Genomic DNA, 20599 nt, shown 5'->3' on the forward strand with positions numbered 1-20599 from the left:
AGCATTCTTTGGTCCTTCCTAATTGCTTCAACTTAAGATGGATCCACTCACACTCCTCCTCTTGAGATTACATGACCGAGAAACTTCACTTTGTTCATCCAAAATTCACACTTACTTAAATTGGCAAAAAGTTGCTTCTCTTGCAGTACAGATAGAACAATCCTTAGGTGTTCTTCATGCTCTTAGGGAGTACGAGAATAAATAAGAATGTCATCAATAAAGATCACCATTAACTGGTCCAAGTAAGGTTGAAATATACGACTCATATAGTCCATGAAAACAAAAGGGGCATTCGTCACACCAAAAGGCATTACAAGTAACTCATAATGGCCATATCGGGTTCTAAATGCAGTCTTTGGTACATCCGAACTCTTAACTCTTATTTAATGATAGCCCGATCACAAATCAATCTTCAAGAACACACAGACTCCTTTCAACTGGTCTAACAAATCGTTTATCCTTGGTAGAGGATACTTGTTCTTAACGGTTACTTTATTCAACTGGCGATAATCAATACACAACCGAATACTACCATTCTTCTTCTTTACTAATAACACTGGAGCTCCCCATGGTGAGACACTAGGTCCGATGAAATGCTTGGTTAACAACTCTTCCAATTGATTCTTCAACTCTCTCAACTCGAGTGGCGCCATGCGATATAGAGAAACGGAGATTGGAGCCGTCCCAGGTATTAGATCAATAGAGAATTCCACTTCCCTTTCAAGACGAAGAGAGTTGACATCCTCAGGGAAAACTCCCAGAAATTCGCAAACGACAGGAATTTGTGTAACACTCAGATTTTATCGCTAGATTCCTTGGTAAGTACCAAGAGAACTGAATTTTCATTCTCATATAAGAAATTAATCATGCCAACCGTACCTTCCAAGATAGTAGTTAATACATCCTTTGGAGTAGCTTCACTAGACGTAATGATAATCAACTTCTCTTCACATCTAATAAATACCGAATTGGCAGAAAGCCAATCCATCCCCAAAACCACGTCAACCTTCTTAAGTGGTAAACAAATAAGATCAATCTGGAAAATTCTACCATTCACCGAGAGTGAACAATTTTCACAAATCAACGGTGTCTCAACCACATCATCTATGGCGGTAGTAACCACCATAGGAGGAGACAAGGGAATCGCTTACAAGCCAAGACACTTCATGCACTGAATTGATACAACAGAGTGTGTCGCCCCATAATCACACAATACAAAACAAGGATGATTATTGACGAGACACGTACCAGTAATCAATGCATTTTTTCTCTTAGCCTTCCTTGCATCCAAATTATAAACTCAACCAGTGCTCCTCCCCTGCATTTGATTCTTATTCTGAGGATAATCCCTAGACATGTGTCCCTCCCTCTGGCAAGTAAAACACCTAACTTCACTTCCAACACATCTTCCAAAATGAGACTTCTTACACACTTGACATTGAGGTGGATGGTTAGGTCTTGCATGTTGTACTTGTTTTCCTTTGAAAGCCTGAGGTCTAGGCCTGAACTGACTACCTGGCCTCCCTTGGTATCTCTGCTCACTCCTATATTGATCCCTTTCTTCTTGAACTTTCTTCAAACTGTTCTCAGCCACATAGCATTGCCTTAACAATTCAGCATAAGTAGTGAATTCCTATTGAGAAACACTATGAGAAATTTCACCCCTTAGACGAAAAATAAACTGATCAATCTTCCACCTCTCATCAGGTGCATACGTGGCCCATCTAGAATAAGCAGCCATTTCTTCGAACTTCTCAGCATACGCAACTACTGTCATAGTATCCTGCCTAAGCTGTTGAAACTCAAAATATTGCTGAGTCCTCAAAGAACTAGGAAAATACGTTTCCATGAAAATAGTCTTAAGATGCTCCCAATCCCTAGGTACTCCTTGATTGGTCATAAGAGTAGAAGCACTCTCCCACCATCTCACAGTTGGACCCTTCATCATGTGAGAAGCAAACACAACCTTATTCTCTTCACTACAATGCACTACCTGAAGAAAAAAAATTCTTTCCATGCTAGTTACCCACTTCTGAGCCTTCACAGGATTCAACCCACCTTGGAATTCAGAAGGATTCATGCGGAAGAATTCTCGGAAACTACCACCTGCAGCTTCTTATGGAACCCCTTGAGGATGTAAACCGCCATTCCACTGTTGCATCATATTTTGCATGAGTTGGTTATGTTTTTGTGGCATCTGTTTCACAAACTGAGGCCATTGAAAACCTTCACTACCACTTGGCGGTTCAGAGTCTGAATTCTGGATTTTGGGTCTACCACGACCTCTGCGTCTGTCAGCCATGATCCTGAATGTCATACAAATAGGATTAAGTTGATCAGGCTCAATACTATGAATATAACATCAAGGATAATGATGACAACCCACATATGACGCAGAAAGAAATACTTATAATATTTCATGGCTAGGTCGAGTATACGACCTGCTCTGATACCAACTGTAACACCCACATATAATACATGTCTAGAATACATATTATACATAGTGTAAAACTGGTACTGAAATACATAAGCGCCCAGCAGCACAGTGTACATAAACATACATGCCCAAAAGAAACATAACATGGCACAAAATATGCACAAAAGTGCCCAATAGAAAACTGCTAGGAGCTAGATCATTAAGAAATGATCCCAAAAATATCTACACAATGAAAAAGCCATTCATCCATCAGGTAAGTGTAAGACCCTAATTTTGATCCTAAGATCCCTCATGGCATCATATCATTTCTCATTGCATTGCCTCAAGGATCATAGCATGTGTGGCTCCTTACCCTAGGGTGGGACTTATGTGAGTTGGTTTGAGACCACCAAGCATGCTTGAATTGTATTATTTCTTTTCTTATTTTGTTTACAAACCAAAAGCACAAAAATATGTCACTAACTTGTTTTGTTTTGAAGCTCAAGCAATCATGAGATCCCTTGCTCCTAGGAGATCCCTATGCTTAATGAAGTGGCTAAATGAAGATGAAATCAAGCATCACAATGGTTCCAAAAGATCTCAATCATCATATATGTCTCCCAAGTATCTCAATTTTCCAGTTTGATCAAGATAAAGCAAAGGGCTTGAGGCTTGTTTCCCAAGGAAACCCTAATTCAACTGTGCATTGACTGTGCCTTGCTCATGAAGCAACCTCAACCTATGATGAAATTAAATCAAGGGAAGTTCTTTAATTCATTATTTTATGCATATATGAGCCCATGTGAGTATCCTCAATCATTCATTCATCAAGATTTGAAGTTTGGACTTGAGAAGTTGGCGAGTCAAGTCATCTGACCAAATTGAAATCCACTGAGACCTAACTTTTGATGTGTTTGTCAAATGAAGATGACCCCAAGAACAAAACTGTTCTTAGGAACCATATGAACAACTTTTATGTTAATCAAAAATCCATTTTAAACTTGGAAGGTCATCATTCATTTCAAAACATTATAGGTCATTTTGACTGAAACCCTACTTTTGGGTCAACTTCCCAAGGACCTAACTTCATCATTTTTTATGATTTTGAGGTGAGACCAATTGAATTTTAAAGCTTAAGATGTATACTTAAAATGTTATGTTGGACAAAATTTCATAATCCTAAACGAAAAACATGTGATAATACAAAACATTATAGGTCACTTTAGACCAAAGCCATTGAATCTTGAAAAAGTCCAACTTCAAGTGCCCATAATTTTCTCATCAAAAATCCAAATGATATAAACTCTAAGTCCAAGTTGATCATTCTAAAAATTCCTACAACTTTTATGTTGGAGGTTTTTCCATTTAAGGCTTGCATCATTGAAACAGAAGGGCTTGAAGTTGGTCACTTTTGGCAAATTTTTCAAAGACATGTTTTGTACATCAAACTTCATGGCCAGTTTTCACAATTTTCCAAACTCCAAATGGATTTTTTCCCAACATAACTTTTGTTCCTTATGTCAAGATATTTCCAACCGTTACTCACATGCCTATGTTTGGATATTCCATGAGTGAGTTTTGAAGAGGGGAACATTTATGCCCAATTATGGAATTCATATTGAATCTTCATGCACAAGCAATTGTAATGCAAACTACACGTCCATTTCACTTCAGAGTGAGCTCAGCTTACAAATCCATCAGCTTTTCGGCCTCACATGCGCCTGTACAGGCCCATGCATGGAGGAACCAATGATCATGCACACGAGTATTTTCCCTCCTTGCCTTGCAGTTCAACTATAAATAGGATGCTTGCTTCATTCATTTTGGATCCTTGAATCAACCTGAAGCTCTACAGAATTGGAAACCTAACCATACCAAAGGAATACTCATTTTCAATTTCTCTTTTCAAGTTTGAATTTCAACAAAATCAGTTGATCTTCAATACTAATTCCTTAGCCTTGCATTCACATCATACCTCAAGATCAAACTGCAAGCAAGAATTGGAGTGGATCGTGCTCATCAAAGATGCACTTCAAAGGTTTACATCTCAACTGTTTTGGTCCATATCTCACCTTATATTGTAATTTGCTTGTGTTTATTTGGTTCTCTGAAGTCCTCGTGTGAGAGGCAAGCCAATGGTGGCTTTGATTTTGTGAATTGATACATTTCAGATTGAACACCTCGATTTTCCATCTAAGATTTCTCCTTCCATAGAGATCTTGAGAGAAATCCAAGGTTACAGGGGTGATGTACATCACCCCAGCTTTAATTTGGTATAAGGATCATGCAATTTGGTTGAGGTTGCAAAACCTGCAACTGGTGGCCGGTTTCTATTGGCTCACCGGAGAAGACGGTGGTTTCCACCACCGTCCCCACGTGGATGACTTGTATCCCTTGGATCTCACATACACGATTTAATCCTGACCTTTGTTCTTTATGACTTTTTTTAATTCATGGTGTGATGCACTTGACTCATGATCAACATGCGTGCGCGCCTCAGGGCCATTGGATTGTCCACGTCAATTAATAAATGTGAATCCAAGCGCTGTGGATTTTCCATATTTTCTAATTCCTGTTTTATTTTCTTTTATTCCATTTATTTTCAAAAATTCATAACTCTTTTATTTGGAATCATAAAAATATGAGACCAATTGTAAATTTTTTCTTTTAAAATCTAGTTTCATAATCTGATTTTTAATTATTTTTGTGATTACATTTAATTTTTTTTGTGAATTATTTTGTTTTTAATAGTTTTTAATTCATTTTAAATTCTTTTTGATATCCAAAAATTCAAAAATATTTTCTTAACACATATGGATGATGATAAGTCTATGAAAAATATTCTCATCAATTTCATAATTGATTTGAGATTTATTTGAGATTTTAATTCATTTGTGCTATTTTCCTTTGTTTTTAATTGTTTTAAAATAGTTTCTGTTTTCAAAAAATATTGAGAAAATTTGTCAAACTTTGTTTGACCATGTTAGACTTATGATGATTCAATTGGACTTATCCAAGTTGATTTGAATTGAATTTGAAGTTTGACCATGCTTTGTTCATTTTATTTTATGTAATATTTTAAATCCAAAAAAATACCAAAAATATGTTTGACCTTTATTGACTTCTAATCTTCATTTCACTTCTGTTTACCATTGGTTGATGTTGATTTCATTCACATTTGATCATTGTGTTTTTATTATGTCATTTGAATTTTCATTTTGTACATTCCATCTTCATCTCTCTTCTTCTTCTTTTTCTTTTGGCCAATGAGTTAATGATTTGTGGTTAGTCTTGACATATGAGAGACTTAACCTTCTTTGATCCAAATCAAATTCAACTTGATCAAAGATCAAGTGAATTGCTTTGTTTCCAAGATAGGTTGCTTCTTGGTCAAGCAAAAAACCTAAAATCCATACAAGGCCTTTCCTTCTTTTCTTTTAGCATGGCAAGTTGTAGGAGCTTAGCTTACTAGTCATGATCTCTAACTTGTGTTTATTTGCCTATAGTTTTATTGACCGACCTCAGATAGGTGTGACTACTACATTAGTCTACTTACGATTGCTTAAAATAGCGCTAAATTGCCTTATGGCACACTAACACTAACTACTAATTACTAACTTTTAATTCAAGCATTTAATTCTTGCAATTTACTTTAATGCAATTTAATTTATTGCTCATTTATTCATATTTCTCTTTCCTTTGCTCATTGTAGCACCTCAAATTTGCACCCCCCATTCATACATTCATTTCATTTTCTAGGTCATTCATCATTCCATATTGCATTCCATCATATCAATAAGAATTGGCATCAAGAGATTCATCAGTGCAAAAGAGCAAGTCTTTCCTTGAGATGAAGGCCACATGATCATTCTAAAGAGCTTATATTAGCCAAGGTTCATTTTGAAACTATTTTACCAAGTGGTAGAGGCCCAAATTTATCAGTACATTTCCAAGTCATCTGAGGGCCATAAAAGTCAACTGTGCAGTCAACTGAGGGCTCTGAGATTAGGAAGTGAGTGGAAGCATCTCATTCATGTTCATACAAGGCCTATTCATCATGTCAAACATCTATCTTGAAGAATTTGAAGTCAAATCAAAAGTTTCCAAAAATGGAAAGTGACCTGTAATTCAAAGTTTCCAAAAATGGCAAGTTTTTGGTTCACATTCAACTTGACTTTCCAACATCAAATAAGCTTCAAATGAAATTTTGGTCAACATGAAAGTTGAAGATCTTTCTCTCCTCTTTTCAAAAAGTCCTAGATCATGAGCATCTGATGAATGGTTGAGGAGTTATGAACAAATGATTGCAAAGTATGCTTGGTACTTCAAAGTGCCATAACTTTTGATCCAAAACTCCAAATTGAGTCACTCTTTTTGCAAAATGCTTGTCATGACCAATATTTTTCAAATCATCCATTGCCTTGCATGAAAGAGGATCACATGACCACTTGTTCATTCAAGTGCATTTTGGAGGGAAAATGCATAATTTGAAAGTGGTTGATCACATTAGCCAAATACCAATCCAAGCATGTTCGTGAGCTGATTTTAAGTGGAATTGCACACTTGCATGGCACTGTTCACGTGCATACCATCACATGCTAAGCACACTTGTGTATTTTGCACTTTCACCTCATTCTTCCTTAATCACAATTAGCCAATGTTTAAACTTGATTTCAGCATGATTAGTGGGAAGTATAAAAGCTTAATCATAACTGAATTGGATCAGAATACAGATTCTAGATCTAGAATTGGTTTTCCCTCCAAATTTTCTCTCAATTCAAACTTCAAAATTCTTCACATAATACATCAATTTTCTTGCATAATCATGTTCACAATGGATCATTGAGTAGGAATCAAGCATTGATTTGAAGATTTGGATCAAGAATCGGGCTACACAAGCATATGAACATGAAGATGGAATTTGAAGTTTGAGCTAGATCTAAGAGGTTTCCACTGCCAATTCATGCGCAAAGCTTCATAACAAGAGAAGAGGAGAAGATCTGGACACTTTTGAGGCCTTGAATCCACGAAATCAATACACTGCTCTCCAAAGAGGTTGGAATTCGAATCTCTTGTTTCTTCATTTTATGCACATGATTAGGTAGAGTTTTCAATGTTGATGATCCTGATGTGTTTAGATTTTGTTTTGGTTGAGAAATGAGTGAGATATGTTGAGTTGAGCTTTTGATGTGCATTATGTTTTCATTTGATCCGTGCTTATTATTGAGAATTAGATCAAATGCTTGTGATATTCATGCTCCTGGTAATGAGACGATTCGAACCATGTATAGCATGCTTAATTCTGGAAAAAAAATTCATCATCTCCGCCGTGAGTTGGCCGGAGAAGACGACCGAAATTACTATTCCGGCTGTCTGGTGCGTGCGCTAGGGTTCCACTGTTACAGCGCCTTGAATGTTCTTGTCCTCGGTTCGAATCCGTGCCAGGCTTCTTTCATTTTTCACTTTTGATTTCCACTAATCCAAACGATGTGTTTTGATGCTGGTACGCTTGCAACCTTCACGTACCGGGTTCGAGTCCTGCGCATGGCATTTGTGTTATTCATTTTTAAGCGCACCTGTAACCTGTTGCTCCTTGGTTCGATCCTTGGCATTGTACATTTCTGATTTTATTTTCCAGCGCATTTTGACTTACATGTCCTGTGTTCAACTCCTGGCTTTTGCATATTTCCAATTTTCATTTCTTTTTCATTTCCACATGATTTTCAATAATTTCATCAAATTGCAAAAATCATTAAAAATATTAACCATGTCCAAATTAATTCAAACTTTTTTCCACATTCTTGTTGTGATGTCTATTATTTTGTGATGCTAATTTCCGGATTTTTGTCGTTATGGATTTATAAATGTGCTTGATTGTTTGAACATGATGCCATAATGATATGTTGTATTCATTTGATTGTGAAATAATCATGGTTTGTTCAATTGCCTTGAAATTTAACATGCTTATTCATAACATGTGATGTGATTTTTTGGCTTTGGTTTGAGATTTTTACCATTTAATACCACTGTTTTAGACACATGGACATATGTTGCAACATTTGGTGTCACATTCTTGACCTTGCTCTTGTGCATTTTCATTCATATGCCATTTGTTATCTTCTGGACTTAATTCTTGGTATGATGCTTGTCCATAACATGTTAAGTGCACATAAAAAATTTCATGTTCATTGGATTCATTTCAGTTTTAATGTGGATTTTCTATGTTTGATATCCAATTTTGATCACCTTGCTTGCCTTTGTGTTATCTTGATCATGTGATGGCTTTGCCTTATGATTTGGCTTTGATCCTTTTTAGGACTCTTTCTTGTTTGATTGAATATGCTTCTTGTGAAATATTGACTTCTGTTTTGACTATTTGACTTGCCTTTGACCCTAGTCTTGGTACTAGTGGTTTGTACTCACCAATTGAGCTTTGTATTTCAGGTTCAAGCATCTAGCTCTAATGGTTGATGTGATCTCATTACTTGAGATGCAAGTTGCTTTAATCACTAACTATTATTGTGCTGTAGGTCCTTTGATGTGGTGAACTCACTTGAGTGATTGCATTCATGACTTGCATTGTGCACATATTGAATAAAGATCCACTGTTGTGTTGTCTGTTGATTTGTCTGAGTACTATTTGACTGGTTGGCTTTTTGTACAGGTACATTAGTCGCTTTTAGCTCTTGCTTGAGCTTTGCTTTGGAGTGTGGTTGATACACCACCTAGGTATCCACTCTTGTACTCCATGTAGTTTGGAAGCCCTGTCGTTTCTTTTGGCAGGCATTTGGCTGAAGTCCTCCTTAAGAGGCAATGACTGTGATTGTTTATATTTGTGCTAAAGACCTCCTTGTTGAGGCATGTTACTTGTTAAGTCCTCCTATGTGAATAGGCAATTGACAGATAGAAGGGATTAGTAGCGAGTCCCCTGTTAGTCGGTGAGTCGTTCATTATGCTCGCACTACGTGCTGATGCTCTTGAACCTAACCCAAGATCTTTGTATATAGAGTCAGTCAAGTGGAATAGGGTCCCTCATTCTGGATCCCCACGTTTTCATTTGAAGCTCACCCAGGCCAGGGTTAAGAGCTATGAGGTCTTATCCTCATTACCTTTCATTTGCTCACCCTGACGGTCAATGTCAGTGGTTAAGAGCCTTAGCACACCCCTACAGTGTTGGCTTGTTTGTCGAGGTTGATATGACCCCTTGACTAAAGCCTAGCCATTTGTATGAGCCGCTTGTTTGCATATAGAGTGTGATACTTGTTCACCTGTGATTGATGTTTATTTGCTGTTCGTTTTGACTTGCTTCTTGTGCGAGTTAGGTTCTGATTAGAGACCTCAACTTAGGGATCGTTTGCATGACAACTTTTAGGCTCGAGTCGTAGTCTCCCTATTAGCTTGTTATCTCCCTAGTCTCTATTTAGGAGAAAGTTTCTCCCCTGTTAAGGGGAACTCCGTCGCCCTGATTCTCATACCAGATGAGATACGTAGGCAGGAGATTGAGCGAGATCTCTCCGGGCGCCCTTTTTCTTTTTTCACCCTTTTGTTTTTTTTGTGTGGGTGTGCACCCTTTTCTGTTTTGTTTCCTGTTTGTTTGAGGAGTTAGATGTAAGACCATTGATTGGCTATCTGTTTCCTGTTTTATTTTGTGGAGTTAGATGTAAGACCATTGATTGGCATTCTGTTTCTAGTTTTCGTTGTTCTCTTATGAGACTTGCTTATTCTATCCCCATAGGTTTGCTAGACTTCGTATAGTCTCTTGTTTGCATGTCAATTAAGGTAGCACGGTTCCTTCGTCTAGGACTTCCTTTCATGCGTGAGCATTCCTAAAACACAAACAAACTTTATCTTCCCTTAAGAACACGTTAACTCCTTCTACTACAGGTGAGTAAGTCTCCCAAGTTCGAGCATCCGATAGATTGCGTAGTAGCGTCGTACACCTAAAAAACACAAAACAAACAGAAATAGCTTAGCCGAACTACGACAACTCTGATTCTCATGTTCATATGAGATACGTAGGCACGAGACGGGATGTCTTGCCGAGTTTGATTGACGACTAACATTTCTCTCGCCCTCGTTGGTTTTCGCCCTCGTTTTGATTCTTTTCTCTCGCCCTCGTTGCGATCGAGACCATCCTTTTCTCTTGCCCTCGTTGCAATCAAGACCCTTTTTTTCCTTTTCGTGTGTGTTCCGAGTTGGATGTAAGTCCATTTATTGGCATTCTGTTTCCTGTTTGTGTTTGTTAGAAGTTGGATATAAGTCCATTTATTGGCATTTTGTTTCCTGTTTGCGTTTGTTTGTTCGGAGTCGGATGTAAGTCCATTTATTGGCATTCTGTTTCCTGTTGAGTTTTTCTGTTGACGTCTCAGCGTCTCCTTTCAGTGTTTGTTTCGGCGTGCGTTAGCCGAGCTATGAGTACTCTGATTCTTTCTCTGGTTAGAGAAGATACGTATGCATAGGACGCGATGTCCTAGCGAGCACGTTCCCCATATCCCCGAACTACGTCGACTCTGATGTTTGTTTCTGACAAACTACGTAGGCCTAGGATGTGACGTCCTGCCGAGTCCCTTTCATCCGTCTTCTTTCGCCCGTGTTTTATTCCAGTGTGTGCAGTTTTTGAGCAGTTTGTTAGCAACCTTATTATTTTCTTTTGAGCGTGGATCCCGTCGAGTACGACGGACGTGAGGGGTGATAATACCTTCCCCTTGCGTAACCGACTCCCGTACCTTGCAATCTCTGGTCGTGAGACCATTCCTTTCCCTTTTTCAGGTTTACTTCGAGCGTTTCCTTTCCCTCCTTTGGGATAAATAACGCACGGTGGCGGCTCTGTGTCTTTTCCCGCCGGTTGTTTTTCGCGATGCGACACTCACTTGAGCTCATATTTTATGTCTATGCTCTTTTCCTTTTGCTCACTTGAACTCATTATTGTGAATAAATATATTGTTGCCTTGTGCTTGTTTTGTCTTTGTTTGTGTGAATCCAATGCAAAAAGGAGAAATGACATAGAATTAGGACCTTACCTATGCTTAATGGAGTTCAAGAGCAACTAGGCCTCATGCCTTTAGAATGCTAAACTTGTTGAACAGCAACTAGGCCTCATTCCTTTAGAATGTTAAACCTTAAAGTTGACTTGAAAGGACCCCTAATCTAAAACTCTTTCTTTGTTTATTCCTCTTATTGCATTGTGAACTTTTTGATTATTTGTTCTTGTGTGATAGGGATTCTAAACTTGAGATAGTAAGAAGGACCATTGTCATGAATAGCCAAGTTATGAGAGACAAGCCAAATGGAGATCCTAGGAGCTTGATTGAATATTTGCTTGATTGCTTGAGTTAATTGTTAAGTCCAAAGGAAAGGAGCATCTTGAATCATCTTTATGATCTCAAGAAAGGAACTCCAAGGGTTTTATCTCTTCTCTCATCTTTGCATGTTTAGGACTAGCCCTTCTCTTCTTCTCTCCACTTTAACCCAAGCTAAACTCATTTTGTGCAAACATTGACATTGCTTTCAAAACTAGAAGCCTAGGCCATATGCCTTTGATTTTTCAAACTCTTTTCATTAATACTTATTTTGAATTGAATCTTAAGTCAACTTTGACTTAATTTTGTGAATACTTCTAATTTGTAAATACAACTCACTTCAAGTTGTTTTTGTGGTTCCGTTGGCCACCTTTGTTAAACCTTTTTTCATAAACATTATCCATAGGTTTGAGTTATCATAGTGGTTGATGTAAACCTCACCTTATCCTTAATGATTGGACTATAAGTCTTCCATACTTATTATAGGGTGGATCCCTCACTAGTATGTTAAAGCTCTCCTCACATGGTGGCTTGTTGGTTTAGTTTGAGTTTTCTCCCTTTGATAACAAAAGACCTTAAGGCTTTTGACCAAAATCAATTCACCAATCTTTGAGATTTTTACCCTAACTACGAGGTTTTGATCCTACCTTTGTGATGGTACGTAGGCAATGGGTTTATCCATTCAAACAACAAATTGTAAATAATATGTATGTTCTTTTCTCATCTCCCCAATCATGTTTGCACAAATATTTTTCACAAATACCAACCTACAATACACTTTGCAAAAAGGGCTCCCTTAGAGTACTAAGGATGTTTTGGGTGCTTAAAACCTTCCCATTGCATAACCAACCCCCTTACCCAGATCTCTGACATTTTTATTAGTTTTTGATTTGATAAAACTTCTCGGTTTTTGTTCGCTTTTTAACCTTTCCTTTGGATAAATATAAGTGCGGTGGCGACTCGAATTGTATGCTTACTTTTGATTTAGTCAATAAATCTAAAGATAACGAATACCCCGCTACAGAAAAATGACGACTCTGCTGGGGATCTAATGGATTCCTAGTGGGTTTAGCCTACTTTTTGCCTTTGTTGTATTGTATGTTTATATTTATTTGTGACATATTTTTGTGCAAATTTGGGATGACAGTATTGTTTGTAATGTATGGATTGCTTGATATATATCAATTGCTTGTGTGCTTGGTGGTCTCTTGTGAGATGAGTTCTATACCCGAACTCGAGTGCACTTATGATAGGAGAATGGCATAGTCTTGTTGACTTGTGTGAAGTTATTCCTTAGCAAGTTGACTTGCAAGCCCGTTCACTTGGTGGAGGTCTTGTTGGAATCAATAATGTCACACGAGTAGTCGTGGTTAGGCATTACTCTTTCCAATATATACCTTAGAAGCCAAGGACCTTAGATGACCTAGCCCATATTGGCGTATTTTAGGACGTAGTGCGAAGGTTGTTCAAGTGTAAGATTTGATGCGATTTTTACACGATACTACACTCATAAGAGTCTCTCTTGAGAATATTTTTGGAATACGAGTAGTCGTTTTATCCGATAATATCCGAAAGATGAGATGATGACTATGGGAACCTCTTGTAGAACATGATGGTCAGGTTTAACCATAGTACACTCCCTTTGGGTGGTTCTTAAACGAGACTCCATGCTCGTGACTTGCAACAAACCCTTGATTCGTGGTTGATCCGTTCTCGTATATCCTTAATATCAATGGAACTTGGGTGTCGATAAGGTATAAACCATAATCCACCTAAATGGATGATTGATATTGAGGATGATTTGATCCAACTCGTGACCTTTGTATGGTGTGACTTGCTTGATCCTTGAGTGTGATTGTTGCATCCATGCATTCATGCATTCATTTGCATCCATATCATCAACAATGAGAAAATTTTCAAGGAACTTAAGAGGTTTATTTGCAAATTTTCAGACATGGATAAGCAAAGAAGGAATACGAAGAAGTACAGTTTCAGACAACCCGACTTGAAAGAGTTAAGGAGTTTGACATCCTATGTATTAGATCCCTTGGAGTTCAAAGCTCGTCATGGGAAGCTTCTCTCTATTCTTGCTACTCAGGTGGATGAATGTCTGATGAGTGTGTTGGTGCAGTTTTATGATCCTCTGTACCGTTGCTTCACTTTTCCGGATTTCCAGCTTTTGCCTACACTTGAGGAGTATGCCTATCTTGTGGGCATACCTAACTTAGATCAGTTGTCGTTCAGTGGCTTGGAGAAAGTTCTTTCTTCTCAAGAGATTGTTGATCTGCTTCACATCTGATATTGGTGCTCATATGACTACCAAAGGTGGAATTCAAGGTCTCCCCTCTGATTTCCTCATCGCTCAAGCTACTTTGTTTGGGAAGGCCATGAGTGAGGACGCCTTTGAGGCCATATTCGTACTTCTCATCTATGGGCTAGTGTTATTCCCCAACATCGACAATTTTGTGGATGTGAACGCTATTAGGATTTTCTCTACTCTTAATCTCGTTCCGACTCTGTTGGGTGACACTTATTTTTATTTGCATATGAGGAATGCAAAGGGTGGTGGTACCATTGTGTGTTGTTTGCCTCTGTTGTACAAGTGGTTTATTTCGCACTTGCCACAGACGCTCGCCTTCAAGGAGAACAAAGGATATCTACGGTGGTCTACGAGACTTATGTCTCTCACTAATGATGATATCTTTTGGTATAATTGTGTGCATGACGGTGTCCAGATTATTGATTCTTGTGGTCAATTCTCCAATGTGTCTCTTCTTGGTACATGTGGTGGAATTAACTACAACCCTATTTTGGCTCGCCGTCAGCTTGGGTTCCCCTTAAAGGATAAACCTAACAACATTTTGTTGGAAGGTGTGTTCTTTCTAGAGGGTAAAGATCCCCAAAACTTGAAGGGCAGGATGGTCCGTGCTTGGCGCAAGATTCATAGGAAGGGAAGGAAAGAGCTTGGTCCAAAGAATTGTATTGATTTGGAACCCTATACCTCGTGGGTGAGGAAGAGAGCTTCTGAGTACCGCATGCCCTATGACTATCCGAGACCTACACCTATGGTTATGGTTGGGCCTTCAACCCTCCCTAACCAAGGAGTAGAGGAGTTGAGAGATGATGACCGTTCACGTGCCTAGGTTCGTGAGTGAGAGGAGCTACTTCAGCAACTCAGAGATAAGGATGTTGTAATAGAATTTCTGAAGCATCATGTTATTGATGAGCCAGATGATGTGGTGACTTCTCTTCTTCCTCAGTCATCCAAGTTTTGGAAGAGGAAGTATGATTGACTCGCCAAAGAGAAGGCAGATATGGAGGAAACCTATGAGAGAGAGGTGAAGAGGCTTCATGCAGCTTATCTTCCGGTCTCGAGAGCTTTGGACGATTTTTCTAGGGTTCCATAGGATGTTTATTTTCCTTCTCTCTTGTATTGTATTTGGTTACCAAGACTGTACTTCTTTGGTGTAAAAAAATTTCCAAATATTATTGCTATGATTATTCCATTATATGTCTTAAAAAATTAATATTTTCAGGTATTTACAAATAGATCTCTATAAAGTTCCTCTGATAAAAAATATAAATCATATGCACAAACATTGCATGCATCATATGCATAAGCAGGTGTTGTTCAGAGCTTCTTGATCAGTGGTCTAACTCTTTGTTCTTCATATATTTTGAAGGCAAGCTGGCGCACCGGTATAACACCAGGGCAAATCTACCAAAGCTGATGGATCATCTTGAACAAGAGAACCGAGAGCCGAAAGAGGAAGTAGCTAGGCTGACTACCATGATGGAGTCAGTGCTGGCTGCTCAGAGCCAGTCTTCTCCAACACCTGCAACTCCTCCCGCGAGGACAGTCATCTCTGAGGTAGCTTCCTCAATAGTGCCTGCTGCCACTGCTCACTTTGCACCAACTATGCCAGTAGGGTTTCCCTGGGGGGTGTCTGCAAATTTTGTGCCTGAGGCTCTTGCTCCGACCTTCACTTCTCTGCCGGCATCTAGCCCGGTCCTTGCTGTGCCACCTGCCATTGTGCACACTTTACCGAGAGTCAAAGACACCATCTATTATTCTGAGCCATCTGAGGGCCCAGATGTCTATGAGAGGATGGATGCTATTAATGATCAATTCCTTGAGCTGCGCAAGAAACTGAAGACTCTAAGAGGGAAGGACCTCTTTGGTAAATCTCCTGTTGAGTTGTTCCTTGTGCCCAATGTCAAGATCCCTATCAAGTTCAAAGTGCCTGACTTTGAGAAATATAAGGGAAACATTTGCCCTCTCAGCCATCTTGTGATGTACGCACGCAAGATGTCAACTCAGACCGAGAATGATCAACTCCTCATCCACTATTTCCAAGACAGCCTGTCCGGTGCCGCACTCAGATGGTATATGGGTCTAGATAGTGCGAACATCCGCTCCTTCAATGACCTTGGCGAAGCTTTCGTCAAGAAATACAAGTACAATGTTGATATGGCTCCTGATAAGGGCCAACTGAGGGCAATGTCCCAGAAATAGAAGGAGACGTTTAAGGAGTACACCTAGAGGTGGCGTGAGCCGCACAGATTGTGCCACCACTCGAAGAGAAGGAAATTACCAAGATCTTTTTGAAGACCTTGAGTTCATTTTATTACGAGAGGATGATAGCTAGTGCTCCCTCGGACTTCACCGAAATGGTGAACATGGGAATGAGGCTAGAGGAAGGAGTCCGGGAAGGACGTCTGACCAGGGATGAAGGCTCTTCTACAAAGCCGTATCGGGGTTTTGCAAAGAAGAAAGAGGGAGAGGCACATGCTGTGTCTTCCCCATATCAAGAGAAGACCTTCTATGAAGAGGAAGACTGTTCGCCCTGCCAGTAACCAACACCAGGTGGCTCATATAGCACCTGCCTTCAGGGAAGCCCAACATTATCAACATCAATAACAACAACATCAACAATATCAACAATATCAACAACATCATTGTCCATAACAGCAAGCGTACCAGCCTCGAAACAACAACAATACCAGCACCAGCTACGATAGGAAGAGGGTCACTTTTGATTCGATTCCAATGACCTATGCTGAACTCTATCCGTCTTTGATTGATAGAAAATTAATTACTCCACGTGACCCACCTATTGTATCGACCAACCCTCAGTGGTGGTATAAGCCCGAGCTTCACGGTGTATATCATTCCGGTGCTCCCAGACATGATGTGGAGAACTGTTATCCCCTGAAGACCAAGGTGCAAGACCTTGTTAGAAGTGGGATTTTGTTTTTCGAGGACGTAGGTCCGAACGTGAAGAAGAACCCATTGCCCGAGCATGGGAAAGTTGCTGTGAACATGGTCCAGGGTTGCACTGGAAAATATAAAGTCCTGTATGTCAGTCACATTAGGCAAGTTGGTCGAGATGCACAAACTGTTATGTGGACACAATCATTATGAGCATGACCATGACAGATGCCAAGTATGCACTATCAACAAGAGAGGATGCCGCCAAGTCATGAAGGACATCCAAGAGATGCTGGATCAGGGTATGATCGAGATACTTCAAAATCGCAATGAGGATGAAGTGGATGTTATTTCCCCGGTTTTCAGAATACCACAACCTGTTGTTGTCAAATATGATGGCAGCAAGAAGAAGGTTTCTCCGTCTCTTATAATCAAGCCAGCGGGCCCTGTCCCATATTCTTCGGCTAAAGTTGTTCCCTACAGATAAACGCAGTTGCGTTAGAAGATGGAAAGGAGGTGTCGTTTCCCTCCACTTCTATTGTGAGTATATCTGATGTCAGTGGTGTGACATGCAGTGGTCGTGTTTTCTCGGTGCCGCCGAAACCCCAAGATGACATGAGAAGAGCTACGGTTGATAATTCTGTCGGTCTTATGGGGACTTCTTCTTCTCTGAATCCGACACTTATTGTGAAGGGTGTTAACCCTGTTGTTATTGATAAATCAGTTAAAGCTCCTATCCCTGTTGGCCAGCATGGCATTCTGAGAGAGGACTGTGATGAGATGTTGAGGCTCATCAGGAGGAATGAGTACAATATTGTTGATCAGCTGCTTCAAACTCCATCAAAGATATTTGTCCTATCTTTATTGATGAATTTTGAGCCACACCGCGAAGCTTTGCAGAGGGTGTTGGACGTGGCATACGTGGATCACAATGTCACAATTGAACAGTTTGATAGCATTGTTGCAAACATAATTTCTTGTAACAATTTGAGCTTTTGCGATGCTGATCTTCCCGAGGAGGGAAAAGACCATAATTTGGCTCTACACATTTCAATGAACTGCAAGGATGATGCCTTATCTAATGTGTTGGTAGACACAGGATCACCACTCAATGTGTTGCCAAAATCCACTCTGGCCAAACTTTCTTATCAGGGGCCTCCTATGAGGCAGAGTGGAGTGGTAGTCAAGGCTTTTGATGGATCGAGGAAAACTGTGATTGGTTAAGTTGAACTCCCAATCAAGATAGGACCTAGTGATTTCCATATCACTTTTCAGGTCATGGATATCCACCCATCATATAGTTGCTTGCTTGGCAGACCATGGATTCACGAGGCAGGCGCCGTGACATCCACCCTACACCAGAAGTTAAAATTCGTCAAGAATAAGAAGTTGGTGGTGATAGGGGGAGAGAAGGCTCTCTTGGTAAGCCATTTATCTTCCTTTTCCTACATAGATGCTGAGGATGAGGTTGGGACTCTGTTCCAAGCCTTTTCTATTGTTGAGCCTTAAAGGAAAGGACCTTATTCTTTTCCTTCCTACAATGATGCTAAGTTGGCCATGAGCATGGCGTAACTACTGGCTTAGGACAAATGATTAAGCTGGAAGGCAATAAATCTCGGGCTGGCATAAGGTATTCTTCAGGAATTTCCAACGAGCGTGGTTTGTTCTATAGTGGAGGTTTCATCCACACTGTTGAAGACCAAGAGGCTGCTACCATAGTGGAAGATGATGCAGAGGAAGATCTGGGCAACTTTGTCATCCCTGGAGGAATCTGCAATAATTGGGTCGTTGTTGATGTTCCAACAGTTATCCATAAGTCCATGTAATATGTTCACTTTTGTTTAAAAACCCTTCTCCCATGCCAAAAGGAGAAGTGATGACATTGTTGGCACATTAATACGATGATATTCATTCAATAATTATATGTTAAATGTATGTTTTCCCAAATTATTTTCCATTTTTGCTTTTTTGCATGAAATTGGTGTTCACTAAAAAACCCTAAAAAAAGAATAAAATCAATCTTTTCATCTGCATAATGATTTGCTTTGTTTGAAATCTGAAATCTCTTTTATATCTCAAAATCATTATGCAGGTTAGTCAAACCCATTGAACATAATGATCCAACACCATCTCCCAACTTTGAGTTCCCTGTATTTGAGGCTGAAGAAGATGATGTTGAAGAGATTCCTGATGAGATTACCCGTCTACTTGAGCACGAGAAGAAGATCATTCAGTCGCATCTTGAGAATCTAGAAACAGTCAACTTGGGGTTTAAAGATTGTGTTCGCGAAGTGAAGATTGGGGCACTCCTAGAAGAGTCTGTGAAGAAGGGGTTGATTCAGTTGCTACGAGAATATGTCGACGTCTTTGCCTGGTCGTATGAAGACATTCCTGGTCTAGATACTGATATCGTGCAATATTTCCTGCCTTTGAAGCCTGAGTGTATGCCTGTGAAGTAGAAGCTCAGAAGAACTCATCTTGATATGGTAGTGAAGATAAAAGAAGAAGTTCAGAAGCAAATTTATACGGGGTTTCTTGTGACTTCTACATATCCTCAATGTGTGGCCAATATTGTGCCCATGCCTAAGAAAGATGGAAAAGCCCGAATGTGTGTGGACTATCGAGACTTGAATAAAGCTAGTCCGAAAGATGATTTTCCTCTACCACACATTGATATGTTGGTAGATAATACAGCTAAATTCAATGTCTTATAATTTGTAGACGGATTTTCCAGTTATAACCAGATTAAAATGGCACCTGAGGATATGGAGAAACAACATTCATCACACCTTGGGGAACATTCTGTTATCGAGTGATGCCCTTCGGTTTGAAGAACGTCGGAGCCACGTAACAACGCGCTATGACTACCTTGTTTCATGATATGATGCACAAGGAGATCGAGGTATGTGTTGATGATATGATTGTGAAGTCGAGAACGGAAGTTGAACATGTAGAGTACTTGTTGAAGCTTTTTCAGCGTCTGAGGAAGTATAAACTCCGCCTGAATCCGAACAAGTGTACATTTGGAGTCCGTTCCGGCAAGTTATTGGGCTTTATTGTCAGATTTAAAGTCCAAGGTTTTCTTGGCCGCTTGAATTATATTTCCAGATTTATATCCCACATGACTGCCACATGTGCGCCAATACTCAAGCTCCTCTGGAAAGATCAGCGTCATGATTGGACCGAGGATTTCCAGAAGGCCTTTGACAGTATCAAAGAGTATCTGTCTGAGCCTCTGATTCTGTCTTCGGTTGTTAAAGGGAGACCATTGATTATGTACTTGACCGTGCTTGATGACTCCATGGGTTGTGTATTGGGTCATGTATGACCCCAATTTTGTCCCTAAGATCCCTCATGGCATCACATCATAACATTGCATTGCCTCAAGGATCATTGGACACCTTGCTTCCTTCCCTGTGGGTGGGATCTCCTTGAGAGTGGTTCTTGATCACCAAGCATGGCTTGCATTTGTATATCATTGCTTTTCTTTCAATCACTAACCAAAAATGTACAAAAATATGTCATTAACCTTTATTACTTGCAGCTTAAGCAGTCAACAGGTCAAGGCATCAGGTGAATTCATGGTACAAAGAGCAGATGGTATTTTCTTGGTATATGGATCATGTGATCATCATATGGAGCTTATTTGAGCTATAGGTTCATTTTGGAGCA

At 39.6% G+C, this 20599-nt stretch overlaps 1 protein-coding gene across 1 annotated transcript; it reads right to left on the bottom strand.

Annotated features, from left to right (window-relative positions):
- Positions 1-1633: 1633 nt before the first annotated feature.
- LOC127094484 (uncharacterized) lies at positions 1634-2080 on the bottom strand. The gene has a single exon (XM_051033312.1). The coding sequence runs from the start codon at positions 2078-2080 to the stop codon at positions 1634-1636; it is 447 nt and encodes a 148-aa protein (XP_050889269.1).
- Positions 2081-20599: the final 18519 nt, after the last annotated feature.

The sequence above is a fragment of the Lathyrus oleraceus genome, chromosome 6 (genome assembly GCF_024323335.1).
Source record: "Lathyrus oleraceus cultivar Zhongwan6 chromosome 6, CAAS_Psat_ZW6_1.0, whole genome shotgun sequence".
Lineage (NCBI taxonomy): Eukaryota > Viridiplantae > Streptophyta > Magnoliopsida > Fabales > Fabaceae > Lathyrus > Lathyrus oleraceus.

What these genes read in the sequence shown, in the direction of transcription:
- LOC127094484 (XM_051033312.1), bottom strand. Translation starts at nt 2,080, where the DNA reads ATGAATCCTTCTGAATTCCAAGGTGGGTTGAATCCTGTGAAGGCTCAG.